Genomic DNA, 21,046 nt, shown 5'->3' on the forward strand with positions numbered 1-21,046 from the left:
CTGGATTGACCACTTGACCCCCCCCCCCCCCCACACACACTTCAGTAAGTGGTCCCCTGCCACTTCCTGGCCCAAGGTGTGAAATGGGTGTGTCTTGAAATGCCCTTTAAAAGGCAGTCCACCACCAGCACCAGTACAACAGTACAGCAACTGCTTGCCCTTCCGTATCTCCCTGCCCATGAGATTGAAGGAGCATTCAATCTCCTCACATTGTCTGCCACAGAACTGCTAAAACCCCTGACTGAGTACATCAAATACACCTGGATAGATGGCCAGTGGCCACCAGAGAATTGGAGCGTGTACAAACGTGCCATTAGGACGAACAATGACGTGGAAGGATGGCATCACAGGCTAAACCGGCACGCAGTGCGAGCAAACTTGCCGATGTATATGCTTGTAACGTTGCTGTATAAGGAAGCTGACCATATCCCCTACCAGATGCGAATGGTCTCAGAGAACCAGCTACGCCGCTACCAACGGAGGGCAACTAAGCAGACCGAGGGCAATTTGGCCCAGTTATGGAAGGCCTTTGAAAGGAACCAGATATCCGTCATGCAGCTACTGAAGAAGGCATCTCGCCAGAGTGTCCCGCCCTATCTCCCTCCCAGAGCAACCCAGTGACACATGTGGGACAGTAGCACAGAACAGAACTTTTTTTTGTATTTTTAGACATTATCTTTGGAAAAAAAAACATGTTTCTTATTTTTTATTTTTTACATTTGTAACTTTTTTTTTACATCTGTACTTTTTGGAAACTAACTTTTTCTTCTATTATTATTATTACAGTTCAGATACATTTGGCACTACAGTTATGTCATAATAACTGTGTTGACCTGTTCTCTTTTATTTTATCAATAAACTGATATATATTCCTACATTTGACCTATTTTGTTGTGTTGCTTTCATATGGATCTCTTGTTATGTGAGTCAGTTTGATTGATTGATTGAGGTTTTTATTATCAGTTTGCATAGGAAAAGGTACAATTTCCTCCATAACCCTCTCTCATTCTCGCACACAAACGGCCAGCTAGCTTCACTATCTATGGGCGAAATGTCCGGGCGAAATGTCCGCAAAAATGGGCGAAATGTCCGGGCGAAATGTCCGCATTTTTGGGGCGAAGTGTCCGGGCGAAATGTCCGACTTTTCGGGCGAAGTGCGGAAAGGGCGAAATGACTGGTATTCGGCCAATGAGAGGGGCAACGACGGCCATGGCCGCCGTGGCCGCCGTGAAATTCCTGCCCTGATTGGTACTGTTTTTGCACATTATTTGAATTTTCAGCCATCAAAATGATCTGTTGCCATGTCTTTGTTTAACTACTTATACCCTATATACTTGACCAGTTTATCCAAGGGTCTATACTTGGCCCCCTCCTCTTTTTCATCAACAACAAATGTCCTGAAAACAGCAGATCTACAAGCTCACAATGCATCGCAACGCTGTTTTCGCCAAGATTCTAGGGTTCATTGACACAACACCGAAGGCATAACCAAGATAGTAAAAACGCATTGAGTCAACATTCAATGTTGCCAAGCAGCGGTATTGAATCCTCATTGATTTATGACATTGACTAAACTAATTGCAATATTATTGAAAGCTTGTTACGTTAAATATTGATTTAGCATCACATTTTCAATCAAGACTGACACAGAATCAACATAATCTAAATCCATTGTCTAAAGACGCAAACTAAACATTGAATCCTGGCTGATTTGATATTGAGAACAGTTTCACTCAGACACAAACAGTAGCACAGTCAGCACACACTGCAGGGCCTGCATTCCTCACATGTATGCTTTGGCCCTGTGTGTGTGCGCATGTGTGTGCGTGAGTGGATGTGTGTGTGTTTGCGTGTGTTTGGTAGGGCAGTCACAATTATTACATAATCGTCTAATCGCAATTGTTTGAGAAAAATCACAATCATTTTTGCATAATCGTTTCCATGTTGAAAAATGTTCATACAGCAGATCTACAAGCTTGTAGATCAGCTACTTCTGCTATTTATACATTAATTAAATTATTAAACACTAGACCATACCCGGTCGACGCATCCGTGGGGGGATATGCGCACATGATCTGTCAACCCGGGAGGCAGTTCGTCCCATAGCTGGGCAGCCCCGTAACCATGGCGACAGTGTTTGACACAAAAACGCTAATAAGAAGCTGAGATTTGATGAAAAACGGGCTTCACAGTTACGTTCAGATGGTAATGGTGAATGGCTGTGTGCAAAATCAGAGCAATTGGTCCAGCCACTGAGGAGAACCGGGTAGCTTCACCTACTCACTCACTCACCACTACAGACAGACAGAGGTTACTAGAATTATAGTATGATGTCAATAATGTATTTGTATATTTAAGTTATTTTTCCTAATATGCCCTTTGCAATTTGTAATTATTAAGCCTCAAAACCAAACTGAAATTAAAATTGTTTTCATATGTTCCAATGTTCAATGCCAAAAACACAATTAAATCATTAATCATAATTATTTATTATTTGACAATTAATCATCAACTTAAATCTGTAATCGTGACAGCCCTAGTGTTTGGCTGCTACCTGCTGCTGTTTGTGTAGACAGCTTGCCAGCCCCACCACTGTGTTGAAATGTTCAAATTTCACACATCGTACATTCAACCCTCCATAGTGTTGCAAAAAGGCAACAATATTGACACTATTAATTTTCCCCAGCTGACCCTGAATGTACAGCTAAAGCCCCTCGATAACAAACATACCTATATGTTTTAGCCACCAGCAAAGGAAAATCAGCCCTCTTTTACCGTTTCTCATTTGCTCTCTTTCACAACGTAAGAAATGTGTAGCATTATACCATTATATCAACTATAAAATAAGAGTAGTTGTTGCAGTTTGTAGCGACTCACCTCCTAGAAGTTGATCATGAAAAACCCCAGCATTCACAGTGTTGTCTGTTTATTATTATCTATAGATGTTCATAAATAAAATACAAAGTTATGCATCCAGCTCAATGTTTCAGTTTGACGCTTCTTGTCTGATGAGCTTCTGTTGAGAGAATGCAAGAGGGAGGAAACGGTAGTAAGGCAAATGGCTTCCTGCACCCCACTCTGTGGTTAGAATATTTCCTCTTTTTACTCTGTAGCCGAGGCTGTGTTCTAAAGGCCGATGCATAGTACCATTTTAATGCAGAAATAACATATTTTCGGGAGGGGTCACCGACCCGATTTTATTTCGGCTCTATAAAAGTAATTTCATACTAATGTGGCTCGCACTCACGGCTCGCGCCAAAGTCGCTTGGGAGTTCTTGACATGAAAATGTTTGAAAACACTGCTGTGTAAATATGTCACGTGTGTGTGTGTGTGTGTGTGTGTGTGTGTGTGTGTGTGTGTGTGCGTGCGTGCGTGCGTGCGTGCGTGCGTGCGTGCGTGTGTGCGTGTGTGTGTGTGTGTGTGAGAAAGAAAATAAAAAATATCTCTGTTAATCAATCAAGCAATCAATATTGCTTGTTATTGAATTAAGAAGCATAATTGGGCTTATGGACATGAGAAAAATTCAAACTTTTTTTTCTTTTTAAGTTTTATATAGCTTTATTAGAGCTGAACATTGATCCATTTTTTATTTAGGAGGGGGGGGGGGGTGCTGATGTGATTTAGTTTTTTCCTTGACCCCCCCCCCTCTCCTCCAAAAGCAACTATGTTCTATTTTTCATGATTACATCTAGCCATCGTTAGTTAGAGTCGGGAGTGAGTTTCTCTCTCTCTCTCTCTCTCTCTCTCTCTCTCTCTCTCTCTCTCTCTCTCTCTCTCTCTCTCTCTCTCTCTCTCACACACATACAAAGCTTCATATCTGCATGACTGCATCAATTAACCAAAGATAAAATAGTTAAAGAGGCTAGCCACAAAATGGATAGTCCCTAACATAGAGTTCGTTAATATAATATAACTTACACAATTGGGGTGGTTGTATTTTGTCTCCCTGCTCTTCTATTGAGACATTTAGATCCTGTGTCTAGGTGAGACATGGCCTTTGACATGATACTGTTTCTGATTTGACACATATTTTGACCTGAACGTCAATATTACATTCATCCCCTGAGCAAGCAGGCAGGCTCTAATGCCTGCCTGCTTGCGTTTCAGCAGTTGCACAGGAGACACAGGAGACCAGGGTTCAAATCCGGGGTAGAAGAGGCAAGTTACATAGTGCAGCTTTAAACCTGTTATTATCTAATATAATTAAAGCATACACTATTTTCATCGTGGAGCCTACCTATAGTCTGCTCGTTACTTATATTTTTACCCCTTTGTCCCACATTCTGTTTCACAATGACTGTGACCCGCTCATGTGGTCTTATGTTATAAATTCAATACATCCCTTGCATTTACAGTGGTGTGCCCTGTAATTGCTTTTGAACATACTTAAGTATTCAAAAGTTAATGCTTTTAAAAAGTAGAAGTAGAAGTACATTTTATATATATATATATATATATATATATATATATATATATATATATATATATATATATATATAAATACATCTTTTTTTAGGTTTGTCAGGCTGATTTAGCTGCTGATCAGACTCTTCTCCTGCTGGCCTGCCACCATTACCGTGTTTTGTTTTGTTTTGAGTTGAAACAAGAACTCAAAGAAGTGGTGGATATATGGATAGGTTTGCGTGCCTGGATGACATATTTCCGCTTTTATTCAGGGGTCTTTAACGTTTTTCGGGCCAATGACCACTTAGCTGATAGAGAGATGAAGCAGGGACCCATACTGTATATTCTTATTATTTTTTTAGAATGCTTTCCAATTTGTCATGCAGAAACGTGAATGACGTGTGCATTGTGGCCTTGCATAGAACTTTTCAATTCTGTTCACAACCCAGAGATCGTCATTGAAATTGACAGGCAGCTCTGTGCAGTTTTCGAGAAGTAAACCTGACAAGACACAAAACGTCAACATGTGTAACAACACTGTTCCATGTTCGAACCTCAGAATGGGGAAGTAGAGCAGTATGTTCTTCACAGCTTTCATGACATCTGACAATTTAGCACTAATTTATTTGGCAACTCAGCACTAATTTATTTGGCAACAACATTTTTTCAGACATATGTGGGTGTGGAGTGTGGTTTACATTATAGGACATTATGCAAGTAACACTCAAAAGTGTGAACTTGCTACAGTAGGTTCTGCTGACAGGCTTTTTAACACATTAAACTGTCAAAATGATTAGGGCTTATCTATCTATTATATATTTGCAATTACTATATGCAGTATGTATACTTTTATTAGACTGGGACTATATTGTTTAACTTATCTGTTGCCTTTGCTACTGTCCTCCACACAGTGGGGGTTGGGGATATAGTTGGGTAGTCTTTCTTACAATTCTGCTAATAGTGTGTTGGATTCATGCATATTTTCAGACATTTAAAACAACAACAAAAAAGTATCAGAAAAAAAAAGAAATGGGTGGGCCAGTGACTCCGAGGGCCCCCTAGGGGTCACGGACTCCCTGTAGAATACCCATCATGTAGATCCCAGTGGAGTGTGTACTGTGAAAAAATAAATAATAGCCAACCTAAAAGTAACTAAATGTAGTACTACTTTAGACAATATTTGACTTGGATATGTATTGTGTACATATAGCAGTATATGAACACTATTATGGTGATATAATCCTATATAGACTACATAATATATTGGAAATATATTACAAAAATACAAAATATAATAGCAGATGCCTTGACTGTGTAATATGGACGGATATCTTTATTTATTAAAAACATAAATTAATAAACTTAAATTAATTAGTGAAACCCCTCCTGGGTGGCACCCTTGTGTGGAAGTCCTGTGTATGGGTTCTCATAACCCAGCAACCCTGGGCAAATTACACCACTGCTTCTTTTGGTCCTTCGTTTGGTCCTTTGGTCCTTTCAATGTGAGTTTTGCTCTCACCGCTTAACACACGGAAAATAACACGTCTTGCGTCTTGTGCTGATCTTAATAGAGCCGCATGTCACAGAAAACATTGTTACAGCAGACTATGTCCCACAAAACATTGTCATATAGCAGACTATGTCACACAAAACATTGTCATATAGCAGACTGTGTCCCACAAAACATTGTCATATAGCAGACTGTGTCACACAAAACATTGTCATATAGCAGACTGTGTCACACAAAACATTGTCATATAGCAGACTATGTCACACAAAACATTGTCATATAGCAGACTATGTCACACAAAACATTGTCATATAGCAGACTATGTCACACAAAACATTGTCATATAGCAGACTATGTCACACAAAACATTGTCATATCATATTATAGCAGACTGTGTCACACAAAACATTGTCACAACATGTCGAGAGCTTGTAGATCTGCTAACAATCTGGGAATAATTTTAATCCAAATTTTTGGAATATGTTTGGAACTTTTAACAACAGAAATCTTGTATGGGGGTCCCTGGCACACAACATTTTCAGATGGGGCTCCATGGCCAAATAAATTACAAATGAATTTGGGATTTCCTTGACATTGAACCACTGTCATACAGGACACGGCCACACGGTGGAGCTGTTGGCTATCAATAACACAAGACACCCTGTAGCATCATGGCCTGGTATGACCAGACCAATTATTTGTTTACCAACATTGAGACTGGACGCACAGGTGACTGTTTCATGTAATCAATTCCCAACAGATCCCCAAACCTGTTGTTTTGGGGTGTGCTGGTTTCAGTTCATTCAACCCCCTCAAGGACGGGTCGGGTGTTTTTAATGTTAAAAATGGAGTTTGAAGTTATAATGGGTTTGTATAGGAAGGGGGCGTGTCTAATAAAAATGAATATCAAATACTGAATAAAGCAACTTAAAAACTGTCTTTGGGGCTCATAAGAGCCAGAGTAGATGATAAAATGACCCAAAAGTGTTTTCAAAGTGAAATATCCCTTTAATGCGGTCCACGGGTCAATATTAAAATACTGATATATTATTGATTTCAGCTGTTCCAAACATGATGCAAGTTTGGTCCGTGGTCAAATGCATATTCATTTGGGGTCCTTGACACGAAAAGGTTTGAGAACCACTGTCATAAAGGACACGGCCACACCGTGGAGCTGTTGCCTAAACATCAAAGCCTGGTATGACCAAAAAACAGTAGCATCTTCCTTCCTGTAAGTCCAGTGTTTCTCAAACATTTTATGTCAAGGACCCCCAAATTGATTAACTGATATAATATATATATATATATATATATATATATATATATATATATATATATATATATATATATATCATTTTGGGGGTCCTTGACATGAAAATCTTTGAGAACCACTGTATTGGAGAATGTGAGCCCAACATCCAACAAGTTAGCCCAACATTCCGACAAGTGATGTGCACAATCTACCAGCTTTTTTATAATGAATAAACGCCATTAATAGTGGAGTTGTGTGGTCCACTGTGAGCTCCAGGAGTCCCTGGGAGAGGAGAGCTCAGAGGCGCTTATGGGCGCTTATGGTGCAGCAGCCAGCCGGTACAGACGTGTCCATGTGGCGGTTGGTACTGAAGTTTCTCTGTAAACGATCACCTATTCACCTATACAGTGAAGAAAAGGAAATTTGTGTCTCATTACATGAAATGAGCTAAATATATTTGCTCAGTATTGATTAATTTAATTTACAACAGCTATCGTTTAACACATGTCGGACTCCATCGTTGTATGTGTATGCATCTATGTTCTGTTGTGGTTACAGTACGAATAAATGAAGTAAACGTTACATATCTGCCATCTGATTGGCTGTAGCTCGGGGTCGCTCAAATCTCAAAGTTGCTGCTCATTGGCATGAACTTGAAATTGTTTTAAGGTTTTGAGGGGTTTTTTTGGGTCGCTAATAGGAGGAATCGGAGGAACCGTATCCAACAATGAGGAACAGGAATCGGTTCCATTACATTTTTGTAAGTGTTTCCGGACCCATTTTTTCTTATCACACTGTCAGTGGTTCTCAAACTTCAAATTTCAAGGACCACCATGACTCTGACATTGCACAAATGGAACTAAATTAACCCGTAAGGGTCCATTTGGTTCCATTGTACACTCTCAGAGTTGCACAGTCCTGTAAGTGATCCCCTCAAATAACACAGAGGGTCCCTGTACCTCACTTTGAGAACCACTACAATACTGTGCTGTATGTATGATTGAATTTGTGTTCATCAAAAATTATAATGTGGGCCTTTTAAATAAAACACTTGGTCATTGTAGCCACTGGAAATGAATGACTGCAGGTCGTTTTGCCGCTTCGCTTTTGGTGTGAATGCAGCGTAACGGCAATTTGTGCAGACCATTGTCTGAAACAATGTTTCACTTGAATGCAGCATTTTATGTTGAAAGAATTTCCCTCTGTAGAAATCAATGCCGTACGCCGTATCTCCAGCAAAGCTTGATTATACCTAATTGATCGTTCTGTCACGCAGAGAATTATAGCCAATCTACAAGCTCACAGTATGTCGTAGTGCCCCGACCACTTCCAACCCCCCCCTCCTTCCACACACTCCAGCAGGCGGCCCGTGCCTCGCTTCCATCCTAACATGTTTAAATTGTATCGTTAATCAAACATCAATGATGATGGCACCAAGAAAAAAAAACATTGAAACATTTTGTCCAATACGCATTATTTAACCTCAAAAGAATTGTACCGTTGCTTGTTTTTTTGTTTATTATTTCCTTTTTTTAATGTTCATAACATTCCAATGGGCGATTAGATTGTTCACCAAGCTGTTGGATACTCTACTGCTGCTGGATACTCTAAGGACAGTGATGAGGAAGAAGATGGCAACGCGACAAATACCAGCAGGACTTTTCCTGCTAGAAGTAAGACTAGAAGTAAGAACTTTCATGATTTCACTATTTCATCACTGGCAGAAACCTTGTACATAAGTGTGTCTGTGGGTTTAAACATGTCGAACCAAAGAAAAGTATTATGAAGTGACTAAATAATAACTACATTGGATCCATTGGAACGCTGGTTCTTTTCCCCCCATTTCCTGATAAGTAACAGTTTTGGACATACAAGGTTTCTGCCTGACAATGATGACTTGGACGTTCCAAAAGTTACAACAGACAACACATTCTGAGAACTGCACATAATGAGTGCTTATTAAAGATTTTATAACCAGTGTGGTGCCCTCATGTTGGGGGCGAAAGCAAGACTCTTAACCCCTAATTGCTCCCTGTGCGCTAATGGAGGGAGAAGGCTGGCCACTGCTCCTAGTTGTTATAGGATGGGTAAAAAGCAGAGGACGAATGTCACCTACTGTATGTGCATATATATACACATGTGTCAAAATTAACACCCCAAAGGAGTGGGGACTATTCTATTTAAGTGCAAAGTCCCACTTTACACTTAAAAAAAGGGAAATTGAATGTGGCTATAAAAAAAAACATTATCTAGGCCTACATCAACTTTGCTAAAGTACAGGCTTACCACACGATAGGCCAACCCTAGACAGACCTCTGCATACAAATGCCTCCGTGTAAGGGCCATATTACGCTGAGGCTCAAATTTCAATCCAACTCACATCCCATGCAACAGATAATATGTTAAATATTATGGCACAGAAAGATGCCATTGTTGTTGTTCAAAAAGGAAATTCATTTTTCAAATGGCACTGTGAAGCAATTATAATTCACATAATTGTTTTGTACTTAAAGGGATAATTCACCCAAAAGATTACCCCATGGAGACTTGAATTCATGGATATTTTTTGTTTTTGTCACATTCCTAAGTTCCGCTGCCGGTCATCAAATTATTGGCTTAGGAATGCAACAAAATCAAAACAATATCCATGGATTCAAGTCTCCATGGGATGACTGATCGATAGGAAAATCCTCCAATAAAATGTTCAAATAGGTGGAAAATAATCGATTCTAAAATGCATCGCAATGCCGCCTCTGCATGGATGCAGTGACGTGACGTAATGGATTATAGCCTTTAAACAAACATGTATTGTCGATTGTTCCTCCAAAAGCAATGTTGCATTACAACTAGTTGAAGGCTGACAGTCATTAAGTTATAAAATCATAAAAAGCCGGCCAGTGTTTTCAAATCTTATCATCTGAGATTTACAATGCCGTTCTACACGCTCACAATACATTGTAAGCTGTTAGGTCTGCACCATATAGAGGGCTAGGGTTATCTGCACAGTCTTTCATGCTTCACGTCTACCAGTCGATGGCACTGGTCCATTTTGTTTTTTTGTACACTCTTGGAGTTAAATGAACACTGAGGTGTTTACTGTGTACTCTGAAGTGCCCTTCTCTCACAGCTGTGAGAACCTTATATTATGCAGCACAACTGTAAAGTTGACATAGGGTGAAACCTGGTATGAGTCTCAACCTTTTCTGGATCAGGGCCCACATGAAAAGTTCAAAAGTATTCACCCACAGGTTGAGAATCACACGCACAATAGTTTTTATCATACAAGTGTGTCTCACACAAGACATGAAAGTAGCTGATCTACAAGCTCACCGCGTTGCAACCCGCTTTTTGAGATGATCCTGTATAGTGGGGGGTCCCTGCTTCGTCTCTCTCAGATAAGGGTCCTTGGCCTGAAAACCCCTTTTCATACACTATGATGCTTATTTGTAATGTTTGGTCATAGAGTATGATATCAGTGGGTACCTGGGCCAGTCAGAGAAGCTGTGTTCTCCAGAGGAGGTGATAGCAGCAGGCAGAGGTGTCTGCTGTGGATACTCTAGCCTCTGTCTGCACATGTGCAGGTAAACTCACCTGGAAACAAACTTGTTAGGGTTTTACACTTTTCATTAATAGTTTGTATTTGACTTTACGGTTTCAATTTCAGTTAGTTCCAATTAGTTAGTTTACTTTAGTTTGTATCTTGTGAACATTCTTCTTTTTAGTTACATTAAGTTTGTGGTAGTTTATAGTTTTAGTGGTAGTTTTAGTTTTAGTTTTTTATTGTAATACGGTCTAGTCAGGGGCAAGATTCAAAAAGGTCAGACAAATTGCCAAAATAGCAGATCTACAAGCCCACAACGTGCTTGTAGATTTGTTATCTTTGCTATCTTTTTAAGATTTTTGACAAAGGCTAAATCTAAGGCCATAGTTTTAGCTAGTTTTGTAAAACACACAAAACAGTTTTCGTTTTTTTTTTTTTCATTTTCATTTATTAATTTAGTTAACTAAAATGTTTTTCAAATTATTGTTTTAGTTATTTCGTTATTCCACTGGAACCATTTATTTCTACTCAGTGTGTCTCAGAGGAGGGCTCTGGATACTTCTGAAAGCCTACCAGAGGCCTGTTCCTCAAAAGAGAATTAAAGCTTAAGCCTGGCTTTAACACCTATCCTGGCTTAATTTAGCCAGGATTAGGGCTGAATCGGTTCCTCAAAAGCTGAATTAGCTTGAAGATTAGTTTAGCCAGTTCACCCGGGCTAAGTTTAGCCATGAGCCGATTCCTCAAAAGAGAATTGAAGCAATCCTACCTTAGTTACCATGGCAATTTAGCTGTGAAGTTAGCCTGGTCAGGAGCAGGCTAACAGCCAAGCTTACTTAATCCAGTGCCTTGTTCTTCAAGTTTTTCCACAGTTAATTCAACACATGTGTTTGAATATGGACTCATTTTAATGACCTTGCATTCAAATAAAATGAAATAAATACAATCAGATATAATGAAATTAATTATATTACTGAAATAGTGTGTGACCATGAATCATAATTGTTTCACAATGACTCATGGGATGTCATTGTCACTCTGTTAACACTATAGTTCATATTGTTGTTAGATGTTTGATAATATATAACAGATTTTTTTTTTCACTGAATGTAAGTCAATGAGGAGCATATTTTAAATGATCAATTTCTAGTCAATGGAGAAATTATTTTTTATTTCTTGTCCACCTTTGGAGTTACATCATGATGGCAAGGTAACTACACAACCCAAACCTCTACCAAAGTGGTCTTGCAAATGGGGTTATTGCGTGTCTCGCCCCCCGTCCCCCTGTCCCCCGCTCATCCCGTCGCGGCCCCCAGTCGCGGTCAACCCCCCGCGGCGTCCCGTCCCGTGCGTCCCGTTGCCGTCCCGTACCGTCGCGCGCGCACACACACACACACACACACACACACACACACACACACACACACACACACACACACACACACACACACACACACACACACACACACTCTGTGTGTGCTTGCAATACCTTGCCACGCTTTCTCCCTGGATCTATTTATTGCGGTCGCGTTTCCTTTCTCGCTTATAATACATTTTAGATTTTACTTCCTTGTATGATTTCATGAGCTGCTGCAATGCTGCTGTTCAGCCACAGAGAGGAACGCCGCTCTGGTTTTGGACTCCATGATTGGTCAAGTTCAAGGATTCTGCTATCGACTTTCATGGTCTTTTATAGAAATACGTGAAGCCTGGCTTCATTATCCTGGCTGGACATAGCCTGGCTTGACAAGGCCTAGCTCGACAAAGTCGCTCCTTTTCAGCCTGGCTTTGCTTCGAGGAACGGAATAAACGAGGCTTATATGGACCCGACTTTGTCAAGTCTGGATTTGGCTTAAGTCCAGGCTTAGTTTATTCACCTTTTGAGGAACAGGCCCCTGGATTCCAAACTAATAGATGCTGCAGGCTTTCTCTTCCTGGGGCCTATTACACGAAAGGAGCCGCCAGTTGCCCATGTATGATCTTAAACACTTAACTAAAGAGATAATGTGTATGATGTTTGGAAAACATTTGTCGGAGTAATATGAAAAATAAAGTTTAGCAAAAATAGGCCTCCTGGTGGCGTTATAATAGGTCAATGTTAAAAGGGTAGCATTTGTTCCTCAAGGTAGTGTGAATGTGTGTGCAAAGTTTCACCGCAATCGGACGCTGCGTTCATGATTTGCGGCATTTTATTCAAAACGGGCCACTCCGATGAAGTTACAGGTAAAAACACAAATCGGCCTGTTATAGCGCCACCATGAGGCTGATTTGAAAATTTCAAGTGGCATTTCTTCCTCGGCCTAGTGGGAATGTGTGTGCTAAATTTCACGGAAATGCTGTGTTCATGATTTGAGGCATTTTGTTCAAAACGGAGCACTCCTGCAAACGTTGTAAGTCAATCTTAGCCAATCAGGATGGAGTAGTATTATTTTTTAAAGGCAGAAGGCTTTAATACAACTGAATGTCTTTCATACTTTGAACAAGGAATAAACACATTGGGCCTCATTCAGCAACGGTACTTAAGAGGAAATTTCTTCTTAAACCCACTTAAGAAGTTTTTAAGAAGATTTTGGTATACTCCAATGTTTTCTTAGCTGTGATCTGTTCTTAGGTAAGAACAGAATCTACACACACTTTCTTAAGAGGATTTTTTTTCTTAGACCCATTTAAGAGGTTTTCAAGAAGATTTTGGTATACTCCAATGTTTTCTTAGCTGTGATCTGTTCTCAGGTAAGAACAGAATCTACACACACTGATGAGCACTCTTAGGCTGGCCTTTGAGTTCTTAAGTGTGACATATTTGTGCAAAACTAATTAATTCTCGAAGTTTCTTCAATTCTACAGTTGGATAATATGAAATTCATAATGCTTATCATGTGTACTTTTTTTTTCATTAGAAAAAGTTTGTATAGTGACCTATATATATAGACAGTAATTTCTATATTACATATGGTTATATATATATATATATATATATATATATATATATATATATATATATATACATACACACACACACACACACACACACACACACACACACACACACACACACACACACACACACACACACACACACACACTGTATATTAACACACATATATATATATATATATATATATATATATATATATACCAATCCCACCACATACAATAACACTTATATTTACATAAATTATGTAAATTTGGATCCAAGCTGATGGGTTAATTAGTGATTGATCATTCTATTTATAGGACCAAACGCCTCTTTCTGCACCTTTCACACAATGGCAATTTTGTTGCTGCTGCAAGATGCCGCCGATCGTGCCCTAGGGAGGGAACGCATTTTCAGGACCATGTAGACCCCTTTGCCCGAAGTGACCAATATTTATTTTCACGCTTCAGACTGCCAAGAGCTGTGTTGCTAGAACTGTGTAACAGTTTGGAGCCAGCACTGCGGAGCCGTACCAGACGCTCTAATCCAGTACCACCACATGTACAGGTACTTTCTACCTTGGGCTTTTTAGCCACTGGTACATTCCAGACAGTATGTGGAGACAGGGTGGGCATCTCTCAGCCAACTATCAGCCGCATTCTTCCACCAGTCCTGGATGGATTAATTAAACTGGCCCCACTTTACATCAAGTTCCCCTACACAGCAGCGGAACAGATTCCCATCAAATTCGGATTCCATTCTATTGCTGGTCTACCAAACACCATTGGTGCAATAGACTGCACGCACGTGCGCATTAAGGCACCATCTCCAGATCCATTCCCATACCTTAACCGCAAGCGCTACCATTCCATTAATGTCCAACTCATCTGCGACTCTGACAACATCCTTCTAAATGTGGTCGCCCGGTACCCCGGAGGTGCACATGATTCATTTATTTTCCATAACAGCTCTGTGGGTATGCGCCTTGAGCAAGGAGCTGCTGGAGACGGATGGCTCATTGGTATGTATTGTATGTATATCTGTAGCTAGCTCTGGTTCAGAGCGTTAGTGAGTTCCCTCTAACGCTCTGGAAGACCCCTCGCTCTGCGCATGTACAAGGAATTCCACTGCCCTGCCAGCGCTCAACTATAGTGAAAATAAACTAAACCATTTCACTACTCACCGAAGCAAAGGCTGTTTTGTGTTGTTGAAAGTCTATTCTCCAACTGCGCACGCCTAAACGCACCCCACCTACTCTGTAAAATACACTTTTTGGGCAGAAAATAAAATATGTCAGCGAGACGGACATTATTTGTATTTACTCCACAGTGCCCTCTACAGATCTGGAGGATTTGAACGTACCATTAACCAAAATGTAGAAGCACTTTGTTCAGTAATAGAAGTCTCCCCGTCTCTCCAGCTCTTTAATAAACAGAAAATACATTTTCCGGTAGATACGTCAAAATCTCAGCCAATCAGGAGAAAGTGCCAATTTTTAAGCTTCATGTTTATAGTGTTCCAGTTCCAATTTTGCCTGCTCATTTCTTAGGGTCATCACTTCTAATGTCACTTGTTTAATCTATATCCTGATTGAGTTCTCTATCCTGATTGGATACATTTGGAAATGAAACCGAAACTGAAACGAAAATGCATTTTCTGTTTTATAAACAAGGAGACTCCTTTTACTGAACAAACACTCTATAGCAATGAGTACTATCAGAATATAGAGTTATTTAACACTTATTTTAACCAAAGAAAATCACATACCCTACCTTTAACAGAAAATATATTTTACCTCTTTGAGAGGCACATTGCTCGGCAGTAGCAATACACTCAGTATCCGCCTCCCACATCTCGGTGGTTGAAGGAACAGCAGAACTTGACCCTTGGTTGGTTTCATGAATTCTTTAATCGTCTCCACGATCCCATAGAGAGACAGCTGGGTCACATTTACAACCACGTGAGTCTGAGTCACTTCCTGTGGTTTTAAGAGTTCCATCTCTCCCTCATCTGTGATGTGTGCCACAGACAGATCATCACCTGTGAAAAGGTTTTGAAACATTCTAGTTTCCATTTGATTTCAAAAGAAATTGTCTTTAGTAACATATCTCCGCTGTCCGACAGCAAACAGCTAACTCCAAAACGCTCATTTTTCAGGAAATGAAAAAACAAAATAATAAACTTTTCAGGAAATGAAGAAAACCTTACATTTTTAAAACAAAGCAATACTGCCTCATCAAAGTTGGTATTGTGACTTAATATTGTCATATACTTGCATGTGTCATTATATTATCACCACTTTACCCAAATCCAGCTCAAGTGGAGGTAGGAGTTTTGTCGGTCATTGATATAACAGCTGACTATAGACCAATTATGTGTTTACAAACATTGAGACTGGACGCACAGGTGACCGTTTCATGTCATCAATTCCCAACAGATCCCCAAACCTGCTGTTTTAGGGTGAGCTTGTTTCAGTTCATTCAACCACCTCTGTGTGTAGGCTAGTGGGGTGCGTCCTAGCGACACATATATACTTCATCGTGCAACGGTATTGCGCACAGAGAACAGCTGACATACAAGCTCACAATCGCGTCGCGGATGCGACCGCTGTGAGCTTGGAGATCTGCTATTCTCGGCCGTTCTCTGCGCGCGACACCTTCGCGGGACGGAGCATAAATTAGTCTTGACGGGCTGCAGCTGCGCGAGCCAAGCAGGTTCTGGTGCCATGATCATAGAGCGCTCCCTCCGTTCTTATGACAGCCACTGGAGGTGGAGTTTTGAGGACAACTGCTTTGAATAGTTATTATTGTTTACACACAACAGAAACCAAGGATTATATATTTCAAGAGCGAGAGATCACAGTAAAAATCCTAAGCATTCTTCCTCCACACTGGGAGAAAAACAGCATCTGAAAGTTTGATGGGATGCATTTTTACACGTGAGACTGTGACCACTTTTACATTGCATCTTATGAGAGGTGGGGTTCTTTTGCTGCCGACCTGCGCGCGCATACTGTTTCATACCAGTGTGACGTCGTCTGTTAAGGCGTCTATAGCTCCAATCGCTACGGAAGGGAGAGGTTCCAAATGGGGCTAAATTGACAATGAATCTCCAAGCTCACAATGCATCACAACGTGAGAAATAATGCCCTGATGCTTCATGACACTTATTATATAGGCCTACAATAATAAACAGGACTTTGAATATTACAATAACCTCTGCAAAGAGGGTTTCACGGAGTTGGAGTTTCAGTGGAACTAGCGAGAGAAATGCTATGAACTAATTTCTTGTCACATTGCTCTCCTCATTAAACACTTCATAGATTTTAGAAATATAATTACTTGTTTTCATATAAACAGGTACACTGCATAGTTTTAACAGACTACGGGGGGAAAACCCTGCCTCGTTAAAGTTTGTTTATCTTCCGCACGCAGCAGAGCTCCTCTGTGTGCACTCACTGAGGCACGCAGCAGTGCACTGGAGAGGGGGTGGAGATGGTTGGTTTGACGGACAGTTTGAGGATCCAATGGAGTTGGGAGGTTTTGTCAGAAGCGCTTTTTAATACTTTTTATTGGTTAATCTTTTTTTTTTTACACAGACGTAAAGGGTGTTCAATAGCGTTGATTTGTGAAAAAATAAGAAGCTGAAAATGGAGTTGGTTGGTTCCCGCCGGACAGCGACGACAATTGAGTTCAACAGGAAGACGTAGGCAACAGTATCCATGACTCTGTGTTCAGAGGCTCTGATCAAATACAACCGCCCACATTGGATTTCAACATATTATTGACTGTTATACTGTGTTGTGTGAAAAAATAAAGTTTTGCTTTCTATGGTGCCTTTAACTAAAGTGCCTTAGAATTTGTGTTACATTCACCCATTCACACACTGGTGGTGGAGGAAACCATGCAAGGCAGTAACCTGCTCATTGCTGCCCAGAATCATAAAACAGCTCCTCACCAGGTGTGATATAGCAGTGTGGCAGGCGCAGCTGGCTGATAGACTCCTGAGGACACTTAATGCTAAACAGAGGTCCTACAGAAGTCTTTCCTGTTGATTGGAGCTTTTCTTTCTCCCACTGAACAGTCCTGTAGAGGACTTCTCCTTCTCCTGTCGTTCCAAACACCAACCCTGATTGATCGCACTGGATCAGCCCTGCTCCGCGAATGTTGAAGCGCACACGCACGCACGCACGCACGCACGCACGCACGCACGCACGCACGCACACACACACACACACACACACACACACACTCTTAAATGAAATACATAAATACGATAAAATAAAATACAACTATAAAAGTGCGCTCCGCACAGATCTTTGCTAAGGCCTGGTTGCCTAACTAGGGATGTGCAGTCATCTAGTGAAAATTACAAAATTGAACATTTAATTTCAACAGTTTATAGAAACTTTGTAGCAACTTTACACATTTGATGTGAAGTGGCCTTTTATATTGCCACCATGAACCTGATTTGTTCTTCCTAGGCCTACTGGGAGTGTGTGTGCACAGTTTAATGTCAATCGGTGCAGTGGTGCCTGAGATTAGCTTGTGCACGTGTGTCCCAGTGTTGGAATCCTTTGTAGTGAAACGCAGACAAACAGTGTATCCTATTCAGATTTATGTATTTTAACATTTTTAAAGTAACAAGTTTGAAGCCTACATGCTGCTGTGAGAGCAGTGTTGTTGTGTTTACTAGTCTCACTTGTCATGTGCTCTGCTACAGTACATGGAGCACCGGTTCAAAGCTGACACCTCAGATATTACTCTATCCCAGTTGGTTGTTCAATAGAAACATGTTACTGTAAACAGGAAGACTCAGCTGTGGTGAGTAATTAGCTGATGGGCTTAAAGACTAAGATTGTACTGTACCAATGAAGCTGTTTATGATGAGTTACCTGTATTCATTGGCTGTGTGTTCTGTGTTCACGGTGGGTATAAAACTGCTCTGAAAGACAGAAGGCAGTGAGGAAGAGAGGAAGACAAACAAACAATCAGTAACTTTCCTGATGTTCAGTCTGTGTGATTATTCTGAGGAGCTGCTTTTACTCACAATGCCCATGTTTGACTGATCCACCTCAGAGGAGAGTCTAGAAACACTCTCACACACACATACACACACACACACTCACACACACACACACACACACACACACACACACACACACACACACACACACACACACACACACGCACACGCACACGCACATGCACACACACACACACACACACACACACACGCGCGCGCACACGTGCACATACACACACACACACACACACACAGAGAGAGGGGTTGTGTGACAGAATGAGAAACAGAGATGTTATAAATTAAAAGCAAGAAGCATGTCAGCTGGTTTTCAAATGATCTGTCAGAGAGAACACAAGCAGTTGTTGCTGAGGGTGCTAGATCCCGCTCTCTTCTAATTGATAAAGGTGTCCCACAGGGATCCATTTTAGGTCCTCTTTTATTTACACTGTACTGTACATATAACGCTATTGCACTCCCCTCCCTGCACTGTGATGTCCACTGCTATGTGGACGACCCAATTTATATAGTATTGCCCCATCTATTGAATTGGCCACTGCAAACCTGCAGACCACTTTTGATAAGTTTCAATTGTCTCTAAGTAGTCACAAGCTGACAAGACTAAACGTACAGTATGTTATTTGCATTGTTCCCAACAACCCAATCGCCAGAGGAAACGTTGTCACTGTACATTTCTCCAGAAACGTTCAATGACAACATTTCTGGACCACAAAAACGTTAAATTCTAGGTACGTTGCATTTCAACGTTTAGGTTTATGGTTAGGTTTAGGGGTTAGAATTAGGATTTAAGATTAAGTTTAGGCATTGTTTTTGTGAGGTTAGGTTTAGGGTTAAGGTTAGGCTTAACAGTAATGCTGCTGCCTGATGCTGATACTTGTGTCATAGTTTGTTATTATGTAGTTGTCTTTTTAATGGTGTGACTGTTCTGTGTTTCTGGACCACAAAGGAAACACGCCTTACGTCTTTATTGTGTTTTTATATGTTATTTTATTTATATGTTATATTTTATATGATATTGTGTTTGCTATATGTTGAAGTGTGGATGTGCTCTTTCCTTTAATCCCCAAATACATTTATTCATTCATTCAGAAAATGGACTTAACTGCATAACTATGTGCGTGTGTGCGTGCGTGCGAGTGTGTGTGTGTGTGTGTGTGTGTGTGTGTGTGTGTGTGTGTGTGTGTGTGTGTGTGTGTGTGTGTGCGCGCGCGCGCGTGTGTGTATTCCTCCATTCTACTTACTTTATCTTACACAGAGACACTGAGGAGCCACGGTACAACCAGAATCCAGGGTAGAGGGGTTCACTGAATGTGGTCGAGAAGGTGTACAGGTGTGTTAGTGTGTCAGAGGACACTCTGTAAAAGGACAGAATCCCAGCAGGCCAGTCCAGATACACTCCTACTCTGTTGGATTCAGAGGGACGGACAGGGAGGTCTGTGGACTCGCAATTGTGTCTGACTCTGTAAGCGTCACCTTGGCAATTATCTGAACATTCCAGAGCCCAGGACTTGTCATTTCCAAACCGACAGTCTGCACCATATCCTTTCCTGTTGATTCCTATGTTAGTAACTGCTACATTAACCATTCCACTCCACTCTACCTCCCAGTAACATTGTCCAGTCAGACCCTCTGTACACAGAACCTGGTAATATGTGAGAAATCTGTCAACATGATCAGGATATGACAGTTCCTGTTCCAGCCGTGTCACCTTTCTGTTGTTCTCAGACAGAGAGAGTCCTTCCTTTGCCGTGTTTGGGTCCAGTGTGAGATGATGGAAATCTGATGAGAAAACAAGACAGTACACATAAATAATGTGATTCACTGAGAAAAACAGATAGATAGATAGATAGATAGATAGATAGATAGATAGATAGATAGATACTCACGGCTTCTAATGAGTTGAGGTTCAACCCAGTGCTCCTCTCCTTCCATTTGCTGAAATGAATGCCAAAAGTTTTAACCAGGTCTTAACAAGGAATATGACTCTAATTGACTGATAATTGTTATTACTTTAATTAGAGAATTACACTAATTATCCAAATACGTATTAAAACATGCTGCAGCATTAGTCAGAAGCTGTTTGTGTTTATTATTTATAACTGCATGTTGCCATTTGCATTGTGTTTACTGCTAAGCTAAGCAAAAAAAACAGGGTGGATCTCAAGGTTCAAGGTGGTCTGTATTGTTGCATGCACATAAGAACGCAACTTGTTTTTGTTCTTCAGACACAAATTATTTACACTTAAAAACACCCCTGCAATGAATAAAGAGTATGATGTGGCTCTAGCATTGCCTGCATGGATGAAAACATTTACCGTGGTTCTGTGACTGGAGGTTCTGACTGGATCTGATTACTCCTGGTGTTTCTGGGCCGTCTTTGTATT

General features: G+C 40.7%; 1 protein-coding gene across 1 annotated transcript in view; it reads right to left on the bottom strand.

The window, feature by feature from the left end:
- LOC311062498 (uncharacterized protein) overlaps positions 1 to 21,046 on the bottom strand; it is a 112,162-nt gene that overhangs the window by 83,523 nt on the left and 7,593 nt on the right. Inside the window, exons 2-6 of the mRNA XM_084081577.1 lie at positions 20,978 to 21,046; positions 20,549 to 20,597; positions 19,904 to 20,441; positions 18,669 to 18,705; positions 18,514 to 18,563 (exon numbers count right to left, since the gene is read on the bottom strand). Of these exons, the coding sequence (XP_083937703.1) occupies positions 18,514 to 18,563; positions 18,669 to 18,705; positions 19,904 to 20,441; positions 20,549 to 20,594 (671 nt within the window). The 5' untranslated portion in view covers positions 20,595 to 20,597; positions 20,978 to 21,046. The remainder of the gene's footprint in view (positions 1 to 18,513; positions 18,564 to 18,668; positions 18,706 to 19,903; positions 20,442 to 20,548; positions 20,598 to 20,977) is intronic.

The sequence above is a fragment of the Gymnoscopelus microlampas genome (genome assembly GCF_963454915.1).
Source record: "Gymnoscopelus microlampas genome assembly, chromosome: 16".
Lineage (NCBI taxonomy): Eukaryota > Metazoa > Chordata > Actinopteri > Myctophiformes > Myctophidae > Gymnoscopelus > Gymnoscopelus microlampas.